This window comes from Lepisosteus platostomus, chromosome 13, assembly GCF_059453375.1.
Source record: "Lepisosteus platostomus isolate fLepPlt1 chromosome 13, fLepPlt1.hap1, whole genome shotgun sequence".
Classification (NCBI taxonomy): Eukaryota; Metazoa; Chordata; class Actinopteri; order Semionotiformes; family Lepisosteidae; genus Lepisosteus; species Lepisosteus platostomus.
In genome coordinates, this window is record NC_142623.1 from 12,695,249 (window position 1) to 12,705,961 (window position 10,713).

The 10,713-nt window shown below is 42.6% G+C and overlaps 1 protein-coding gene and 1 long non-coding RNA gene across 2 annotated transcripts; one reads left to right on the forward strand and one right to left on the reverse strand.

The window, feature by feature from the left end:
- The first annotated feature begins 57 nt into the window (after window positions 1-57).
- LOC148649931 (uncharacterized) lies at window positions 58-7,823 on the forward strand. Its single transcript, XM_088603154.1, has 11 exons — window positions 58-260; window positions 1,045-1,171; window positions 1,564-1,664; window positions 2,070-2,139; window positions 2,345-2,453; window positions 2,690-2,723; window positions 3,253-4,336; window positions 4,798-5,193; window positions 5,416-6,758; window positions 7,100-7,166; window positions 7,427-7,823. The coding sequence occupies exons 1-11, from the start codon at window positions 186-188 to the stop codon at window positions 7,543-7,545; spliced, it is 3,525 nt and encodes a 1,174-aa protein (XP_088459280.1). The 5' UTR covers window positions 58-185; the 3' UTR covers window positions 7,546-7,823.
- Window positions 7,323-10,246, reverse strand: LOC148649932 (uncharacterized). Its single transcript, XR_015925969.1, has 3 exons — window positions 9,998-10,246; window positions 8,159-8,267; window positions 7,323-7,450 (listed from the first exon to the last, which is right to left on the reverse strand). It is a non-coding gene; the product is annotated as an uncharacterized LOC148649932 (long non-coding RNA).
- Window positions 10,247-10,713: the final 467 nt, after the last annotated feature.

Below are 10,713 nucleotides of genomic sequence, written 5' to 3' on the forward strand. Positions count from 1 at the left end.
GACGTAATCACAACAAATGGCATGCAGTGTGTTACGTCACAAAGGTTGCCATAGTACAGAGGACCGTGGTTTTTTAAAATTACACTGCACCTGCAGCTAGCTTGGTGTAATTCCTCGCGTTTGCTCTGTGTAATTTAATATAATTAAATTAATATAAACAATTAACACACTTTATTCTGAGAAACATGGGAAGAAGACGTCGTAGGAAAGCCCGCGGTAGAGCTCCTGCACCTGTTAAAACCGATCACATGGTTTCTGAGGTAATGCTCTCGAGGCTATGGTCGGGGCGCCGCCTCCTTCATATTACTTCAATTAAAGTAGCTTTTTACATCAAAGATTGACATTGTTTTATAGATGATGTACATATCTAGCCAGGCATGTATGAACCTGTTAATCGCTGGTGAGCAGTTTTAAAACGTTAACATTTTTCCTTGCAATTCTGTTAAGCGGAGTTAATATCAGTTACGTTCAAATAATCTTAAAAGGTTAAAATGGAAATCAAAATACTTTTAAACTAGTTTACGTCGTTTACTTTATATTGACGAAGTTGTTACGTTCAATTACGTTTTACTTATGTATTCTTGTAACGCTTTTAATTATTTTATCTAACACTCGGTTAATTTAATAATCAATCCTAGTCAATCCTTTAAGACACTGTTTTTCAAAATCATATATTTAATACAGTCCAAGCCTACTGGACAAAAGGAATAGCCTGGTTTGGTGCTCTTATGTCAACTGTTCTTTTTTCTGTTTAAAAAGTAATGTCACTACGGTCAGTCTTCAGCTGGAAGTGAAATGTGAATTTTTACTCAAAAACCGGCTTTTAACGAACGACTCGATCAAGTTAGTGAACGCATGCTGGGCCAACAGACAATTTAAAGATATACATGTATTTATTATATTTTAACCGTATGTGTTTTTTTGTTTTTGCTATCTTCATTAACACATCACAGACATCGAGGACGGTGGGAAGTGTAATAAAGTTTGAAATAAACACCGCGTGGCGTGTTCTCATTCAGGCTGTCTCTCCTCTTCCCCTAACAGCAGGCACTTCAGGAGACAGTGGCCCCCAAGCTCAAAGCTCACCTGCAAGCTGGCGATGAACCAGCAGATCATGGGAGCGTTTCCAAGACCGGACAGGTCAGAGAAATACCCCCAAGCGGTGACCAGGGTAAGCAATAACATCCCATCTCTTCACAAGCAGCTTGTGAAGCTTAGGATTTCTAATTATTCACATTTTACTTATATTGACAATAACAGCATTCGTTCTCAATACAGTTGTTCACAGTCGCACTGTAGTTATTGCACTCATTTCTGTATTCTAAGATGAGGGCTATTATTTGAGAGAAATGGGCTATGTACTGGGAATAAGAAATTCAAGTAGGGAGATGCGTCAGCATGTGTAGTTTGCAAAGGAACAGGTAAAGGTTTATTCCATGTTGAAAGGAAAAGAAAAGAGGCACAGCGTTTCAGCTGTGGAGTCTTCTGTGATCAGGGGGTAGAGCACAGTCTCTCTTAGTATTTCTATTATTGCAGTTAATGAAAGGTTGTTTTTTTTTACAGCTGATAGCAGCCCTGATGTCAGTGTTCTCAGTCCATGTGAGGAGAACATCTCTTCAGTCTGCATACCCAGATCTCACCTGATGCCGAGCAACTTTTTATTTGTAAGTAAGACAGGGTAAAAACATTTTAAGGACCTCAACTATCAAGGACTATTGTGGAATCCAGGGGTGGATTGTGTTTTATTGGAAAAGTGAGCATTCACAAAAGCATAATCGGTATCTTTCTTTTGGTCCTTTCCTTAAGTCAAAACTTGGAATAATCTGTTCAACAATGTTCTTCGCTTTTGAACTTCTATGTCACTTAAACTGATGACTGTACTTCCATACAACTTTGAACAGCTCTTCTTTCAGACTGATAGAATTGGGCCTTGTGGTTTTGTTATATTCAAACAATAACTGTGAACATGCAAGTGAATTTCTGAAATGTTGTTCATAGAAGCAGATGCAAACAGTGATTTCTTTGCTTGCTGTTTACAGTATCTTTCTACTTTATTTGTGTAATTGCAGAGGATTTCGGAAATTGAAAATGACATGGAGACAGAGAAAGAGGCCTCAGATGTTTTTGGCAATGAAACAAGTAAGACCAGCAGAGGCAAAGAAGGGTTCAGGGCAAACGCACACTGTTATACATCCATAAAGAAAATCTGTAACCATACAAATCTTTTCCAATAATCAAAAATCACAAGTGCTTTTAGACCAGGCTGGGATATGTTTGCCTTACTAACTGCCCTGTATTAACAGACATAGTGAACTGAAGCCATGGATATTTCTCCTCTCTTCAGGAACAGATTCTGGCCATCTCATGTTCTTGGGAAAGATGAGCCACACTTCATCTAAAGTAGAAAGTTCAGGAATCGTCACGAAGTTCAGGAATCAGAAGCGCTCTGCTTTGTGAGTCTTTCTTCTCTGATTTTGTATGTCATTTCAGTGGGCAGATATATGGTCACGTCATGTGTTTCAGATTTTGTAAAGCAGAGGTGGGATCCTGAGTAAAACATCAGTAAAAATATTATTTATAATTCCTTGTAATTCATCTTTATTTTTAAATGTGCAGGACTCTCTGAAGAGTTTGTCAGATTTTAAAGTAATTTTGCACTGATCAAAATCCATTGCTTATGTTTTTACAGAGAAAGGAAGATAGTAAAGGACATAAGAGGAATAGTGAGTACATATGAGTATAAATTCTTTGGGGCAAAACAATCATAATGATGAGTAGTGTGCTTTAGATACTGCATCACTATCAGTATGATAAATACACCCAATATACTGAGGTTGTCTACAAAGTGTGGAGGATATGACATGATGTCAATCTTGTAGAGAATTTGCTGTACTGAGCACTAGTGACTGTGCTCTACAGGCAGCTTTTTGGCCAATGCCGCCATCTAGTGAAACAAGTACACAACAGCACCTGGTACCTCCTTTCTGGGGGTAACTTGAGAGATTTTTTAAAGATATCTCATAAAACTAAGGGAGACTGGTCACCTCTGGTATGCCATACCTCTGGTATGCCATAGAAACGAACAGACCTGATTCAACTGTTTTTCAGATTTCAGAATGTATACAATTATACCGTAACAATGTATTAAAGTTGTTTTGTGTATCCTAATAATAAAAAAAGTGGGGACCCATTTAGTGTCTTTCTGTTCAATTAAGGACTTGTTTGTCTTGTATTTGTCTTTTTTTTAAATAGGTTACAAATGAGGGGCAGAACCTCATTTTGCAAATTATAACAACAAGAATGGAGAGAGTGAGCCACAGGCCGATCCATGCCATTCCACAGCTTGGAGAGGAACAGTGCTCCCAGAAAGTGCTGTATATGGAGTCGTCCCCATGCAGCTCCAAAGTCTCGTTTAGCCCCTTGCTGAGCAACTTGTTTCCCTGCAGGGAGTTCACTCACTTAGATGCCTTGGGGCAGGCCAGGAAGAAGGCACCTCTATGCCTGGATCCAGTCTCTAATTCCATAAAAAACCCCATGTGTCAAGACTTGTGTGAGAGAAAGGACAGGGAGGTAGCACTGCACCCATCCCACCAAGTCCAGCGCTATCTCACACACTGCAATTCAGTTTTGGAGCTGGATGAGCCCCTTTCCCATTCAATCACATCAGTCCTGCCTGAGAAATCTGAGGTGAGGGCTCAGAAATTCAGAATGAACAAAAAACCAGTCAAAGCTCTCACCTTAGAGAATCTGGTGATCAAGCCTCAGTTCAGGTGCGTAGACATGGCTGTCCAAAAACTGGGCGTAGAGGAATTTTCCCTTGAAGGCCATGGGACTGGAAGAGAGATTCAGAAATGCTTCTCATCATCGCAAGCATCATCAAAGTCAGCACAGACTTCAGGAGTGCATTCTTCAATGATTGTAAGGGCAGTGACCACTAGCGTTGCCAATGAAAGGGACAGGACCTTTGCCTACAATCCAAAAAATACTCCATGCTCTTCCAGAATAACCTTGATCACACTCAGCAGATCTCCTCAGATCTTCACCCTGAAGATTGAGAATTGGGATGGGAAGCCGACAGCGCAATTCCCTAACCACTCACGATACATCACTTTCAAGGTGAACAAGGGATGGAATTGCACTCCTCATAGCACGAGCGAAAGCAGATTGCTATATCTGAAATCCCTGCCTGGAGAAGAGAACAGCCTGCTGGAGACAAAGAAACACCCATCTCCCAGTTCACTGGTGTACAATGACAGCCTGATGATGAAATCCTTCATAGGATCTCAGATGACTGTTATCACCTCTACAACTAAAGTGTTGTACATTGATCATCAAGGTGAGTATTCAGTTGCCTGCACATTCAATATTCTTGTCAGAGTATATGAATATTGGGTATTTTCTTGCTTAATTGGACCAACTTGTATTATTTATTTAATAGACTGTACAGTATGTTAATCAAAAGCAGGCCATTATTGTGAGGTTATTCATGGTAAAGTTACCCTGCTCATTGGTATAGTAGTAGTGTCCCATGTGGAAATAGCCCTTAATCACTATTACACACTTCTGGCTCTTGAAAAGTAGGCTTGTTTGTTTGTTTTTTACAGGATAGATAAATTGTATTATGGGAAAACATGTCAGCTGTGGTTTTATGTTAGACACTTCAGCCTATTTTTTTTTCCACTTTAGCACCATTAAGTTAAAAGAATATTAGGAGATATAAAGCTTCTGAATCTGAGTTCTTGTTCTTACTCCAAATTGAACATCTTTTTGTGAACACAAACCATTTCTCTCTTACAGACCTCAGGCAGGCAGGCGTGCCCTCTATAGAAGGGGTGTCAGCCAAAGAGGACGCCTGTGCAAAAGGGGTTCAGTATGCAGAGAGTCCCCAAACCGTATGTGTCCAGGATGAGGACTTCTCCGGAACCAGAATGTCTTGTGAAGTGGTCGACAGCAAACAGACATGCAGAGACCCCACTGAAACAGGAATGAGAGTTTCTGATAAAGAGAGCTCTTCTGAGATGGTGGTGAGACCCAAACTATTTTTGAAGGACTTGGGAGAATCAGCTAAGGGCCAGTCCAAATCGGGCAAAAGAATTCCAAATCATTTACAAAATATATGTGTCCCACTTCATCAGCAGCAACTGAAGTCTAACAATAGCAGGGAAAATTCTTCATCCTCCTGTTCCCCCACACATAAATGTGTGGGGGAACACACATTTGATAAAGAGAGCTCTTCTGAGATGGTGGTGAGACCCAAACTATTTTTGAAGGACTTGGGAGAATCAGCTAAGGGCCAGTCCAAATCGGGCAAAAGAATTCCAAATCATTTACAAAATATATGTGTCCCACTTCATCAGCAGCAACTGAAGTCTAACAATAGCAGGGAAAATTCTTCATCCTCCTGTTCCCCCACACATGAATTGGTCAGATTCAGTGGCCAAAGCTGTGCAGCGGCACCATCGGTGGCCTCTTCAGAGTGCCTCGCTGTGTGTTCTGAAACAGTGAAAGAAATTATCTCCACACTGCTCTTGGAGATAGTCCCAAATTTGTGTAGAGGAGGAAGCCCATGGTATGTGTCTGAACATACATTCCTGATCCACTCTCTGTTCAATAATGTGGTGAAGCGGCTGTGTGCTGTCCCAGGGATGACGGTCTGCGAGAAGAGAGAAGAAAGCAATGTCTGCTGTCAATCCGGGACCATCAGTGAGATTGTACACAGTGTTCTTAGACAACTGGAGAAGGGATATGATTCCATGTACATTATCCAGTTTGCAGTAGCTGCCAAGAATGAGGTGGTTCTCAACAGCGCTGCACTGCTTGTGGTTAAAGAGATTTTAAAACTAAAACAAAATAAGTCTGTGATTGCCCACCAGAAGTCTTCTACCAATATGAGCGCAAAACACCCTACTGATCCTCCTTCCATATCCTTGCCCTTAGGTTTAGTAGAGGAAGTAGTATCGTGCCTTTTGCTGAAAATAGATCCTGAGTTTTCAAAATCACTGGATCCCTCTTCCAAGCCAGATGGGCTGCCAAGGCTTCAGTTTAGCCAGATGGCCTCGCATATGATTTACCAAACTTTGGCTGCACAGATGAATGCCCCTGGGGTGTCTGTAGTCCAAGAGGAGGGACACAACACCACCTTTCCACCACCTGACAAGATTAAAAATGCTGTGAGCTGCATTTACAGAGAACTTGTCCAGAGAATGGGCTCAAAGTTTGACCTTCAGTTAGCAGTGGCTTCCCAAAGCCCGGCTGTGATCAAAATGATGATAGCACATGTGACCCGCGAAATTTTAAAAATCCTGGTTTCAGGGAGTGAATGTTCCAGTCCGTGTATCCTTTCCTCGGGGCCTGCTGGCACTTTTGACCTGGCCCCAAAGGAATCTGAGATGAGCAGTGACAGAGGCACAGAAGAAGTACCTTCTGAAAAAAGCTGCTGCACAGCTGTGAAGGAGGCTGTAGAAATACATGAAAGCTGTCTGCAACTTACCAGCCGTAGTGAACTTTCTAAATCAGACACCTTTTCCTCCACAAACCTGAAGAGTCATTCTGGCCAGAAAGCCTCCTGTCAAATGGGTTCTGCAGCTGTCGATGTTGCCCTGGATTCAGTAGCCTTTCACAGTGCAGCTCCAGGCTCGGTCCCAGCTCTAAAGGAGAACAGCTCAGGCTATGCCATGGCTGCTGATCCACCGTCGTTCCGGGAGAGAGCAAGAGACGAAAAGAGAAAGCCTGGAAAAATGAAGGAGGAGGCCAAAAAGGTAAGCACAGGGATGAGCAGTGCAGATGTCAAACGCTTGGAGTGATTGTTTTTCTTTGCCCTTGTGCACAAGCCATCCTTCGGATACAATAGGCTGTTCCTCAGAACTTTAAAAAGGACTATAAGATTTTGTTGGCAGCATGTGGAGAAGCTGCAGACACAGTATAAAAAAGTTTTTGAAGTTTTTACACTTCTCTACTTAACTACCCAAATGGCACACCCTAGTAACTGATGCATAGCCCCGTAGTATTGAGGACTTTTGGGTAGGAACTTAATACAAAGAGCTTTTCCTGGTATTGGTATATGGAATAATCTAACCTCATGTTCTTTGTCTATACACAGGCCAGCCAGAAATCTCTGAGCCTTGACAAAGGAACACAATATAGTGAGGCTGAGGGCCACCAAGCAGGTGAGTCCCCCAGAAATGTTAGCATGTTCCACCTGGTCATTTACAGATAAATGGGGATTGCTCATCATTCCATGGAATGTTCTCTTTTTGTTTAAAAATTGATGTCGTTATTGTGGAACTTATCAACACCATAACAACTGAATGAGTGAACTGACGTTTTTAAAGTGCATTAATGATTTTTTTATTTTCAGCATAAACACTCAAGCTTTCTATTGAGCACAATGTTAATATGGGAGAAATGTTCTGCTCTCTCTTTTCAGATTCTCCATCTCCTGCAGTGGAAACTAAAAAGTCCAAGAAGAAACGTAAAAACATCTTTAAATTATTCTCACAGGCAATGAGGAAACTGGTTTGTATGAAGCCAGTGTTGGATGATTGATCTTCACAAGAAGTCGTATTTTAATATTTACAATATTTTAGCATTTTAAGGAAAAAAACTCCATTTTTAAAATTTAATGTCACGGAATGAAAGAATGGGTGTGAGGCAGCAGGAGTCAATAGCCCAACGTCATCAGCATGACCAGAGTGTCATTAAGGACAATCTTTCAACCAGATGTTTGAAGCAGCTTACAATGATCCGTACATGGTGTATACTGTTTTGGGTAGGCAGTAATAGATATTGTAATTGCTACGTAATAAAAAGGGAATTATAAAGTATGACTGTCTTGTCTGGTTTGTTGGTGCAGTCTTGGTTCTGGGAGATATATATCTATCCTTTTGCAGAAGAAAAGGGTCCTAACATCCTTTAAAATTGCTAGAAGGCGTAGTTGGCTATAAAGGCAATCAAGGATTCTGCATTGAAGGTTCACCATGTGTGACACTAAAGCATGCCTTTGTGTTGCGGTAGGAAAGTCATGTGAACACAGAGAGAACATGTAAAAGCCAGGCAGATAGCAGCCCAGGTGTGGAACAGTTTGAAACATAAAGAGAATGGTTCTGTCACCACTGATCGCAACTACATTAATGAGCAATTTAAACACAGGATTACTTACCTGTTATGTCGACATGCAGTGTTGGTTCATGTGACACTGTCGTGGGAATATGGGGATACCGGGGTCTGGCACAAAGGGGATCTTGATGGCTCACTCCCTCCCAGGTTCTCTGCATGACAAGACAGAAGTGCTCATGGGTGAAAGAGAGAGGTCTTAGCCTGTGTTTGGGCACATGAAAGATTTGACATGTACCTGGCCATACATGCAGACAGACCACCAGGCACTTACAGCACTGCTCTCTACATCAGGCACTGGCCACTCTAAGCCACAGCCTCTCTCGGGAGCTTCAGCAGACCTCAGGACAGGACCCAGTGCTTTCCCAGCTCCACACTTCCATATACTCGGAGTGGCCCTCCACGGTCTCCACTGACCTGAGCCCCTTCCATCATGTTAAAGATGAGCTCTCCTGCTGGAATGAGTCGTGTGTCATTCGGGGCACCTGTGCTGTTATTCCTGCCTGCCTTTAGGTGCGAGTGTTGCAGATGGCACACGAGGGCCACTTGGGAATAGTCAAAGTCAAACAGCAGTGTCTGGATCTGGTTTCGTGGCCAGGAAATGACAGAGACATCGAAACACTTGTCAGGTACTGTGAAGCCTTCCTCCTGGGACAGTAGGAAGTAGGAAAACAGAGAGCCCCGCACCACATCCTCTCCAGCCCCCAGACTGGCCATCCGAGCCCTGGGATCTTCTCCAGCTGGACATCTGTGGGGAGCTGCATGGTGTCTTTCCCCATCACAGTTTCCTCATTATGGTTTCTAATTTGCTCTTGAAATGGCTGGAAGTGGCCTCCACTAGATCGGTCACCACTCAGGCAGTCATTGACTTCCTGGATTCCCTCTCTGCCCACTGGGATTTTCCAACCAACATCACCACCGACAATGGGCCGCCGTTTGTGTCCACTGAGTTTGGCTGACCAGGATATACGACACACTCGTATGGCCTTATACAACCCAACGGGAATCAGTGGGGTGAACGACTGAATCAGACAGTCAAAAATGGCATCAGGGCCCACCTGACAGAGGCCTGCTCCTTCCCAACTGTGTTCCTCCGCACCCTGCTGCACTATTGGACTACAGCCACAAAACTGGCCATTATACAAGATAAGAAGCCAAAAGTCTCTGAAAAAAAAGTGCATATATGAGCAAATGTTCACTGTCTAAGAAGGTGTTCATCTTTTATTAGAGCCGCCTGGGAAGACAATCTCGATGTCAGTTTTTCAGATCGAGGCTGGACGTCTGCACACTGTAAGTTACACACCTCCTGCATTAGTTCACATCGCTTATTAATACAATTTAAAATCGTGCAACGACTCCATATGTCTAAAACCAATAGAATGGAATCTAATTCTGTAAAATAATCTAAAGGTAAAAGAATCAAAACAGCAAGAGGTTTTTACGTATTTGGTCACTTCTGTTTTTCTTTTTGTGAATGTCTGTGATATGGCTTTTTTAAACAGAAAAGCAATTTTAACAAAAATAAGCATACAGTGGTCCCTTTTGATAACTTTTCGGTGGCTTTTTGATCGTACATGATTCATGCAGCCATTTCCTGAAAGATACTGATGCAGTCTTTAACAACAGGGCTGGGTACCTTGTTCCACGCTCTTATAACCTTTTGGGTAAGGAAGTGTCTTGGGCGTTTAAAACCGAGACCTTCTACACAAGTTCTACTTGTGCCCTCTTAATTCAAAAGACTTCCGCAGAGTTGACTTTGCCAATGGTATAGTGTTATAGAGAATGCAAGGGAACCAACACTAAAGCACCTGTTTGTCTACCATTTTCTTAATGAACAGCATCTTCCAACAATCCAGTGGGATTGTTTGAAAGTGTTCTTTCTAACCTTGATCTTCAGTGTGTGTCAGTGCTGCTGCTCTTTTCTCTCTCTTCATGTTCTCAGCAGGTCTCTTGCCTCGTCTTCTTCAGTCCTGTACTGATCCAGAGCTCACCCTTCTGGTCACTCATGAGCCCTGGGTGTTTCCTCTGGCTGGTGGCCGGGTGATGGGAGCCATGCGGGTGTGGGCAGGAGCCCAGACGCGTGCCTGGAGGGGCTGCTCTGCTGTCACCCGCTGTGTCCAGGACAACTTCACAGCCTGCTTCCTGGGCCTGGTGCAGCACTTTCTGCTCCTCTCCTGAACCTCATGCAGGATGAGCCCACATGACAGACATCCAGAAACTTAGGAAGCTGTGATGGTGAACAGCCTTTCCTGTCAAACAGTAAGACCACAACACCTAGAAATCCCCGAGCAGCTACGCAGACATCGGCATTGGATCCCTAAGCTCTTGGTTCTCAGATCATTTTAGCCCAGTCTTGTAGTCTCCACACTGTTTCCTTCTCCCAGCCAAGAGCTGAGCAATCTTGTAGGACTTGGCTGACTCTTTTCATTGACTTCTTTATTATCAGACCATGGAAGACGATTGTAAAGCATTTGCCAGAAAAAAATGTTGTGCAAGAAAACAATTGAGAGTTGTTGTTAAGTTACTGTATAAGAAACACTACAAACTTTTTCAAAACCTTTTTCAATTTCTTAATTTTTATCAAACACACTTCAACAATGA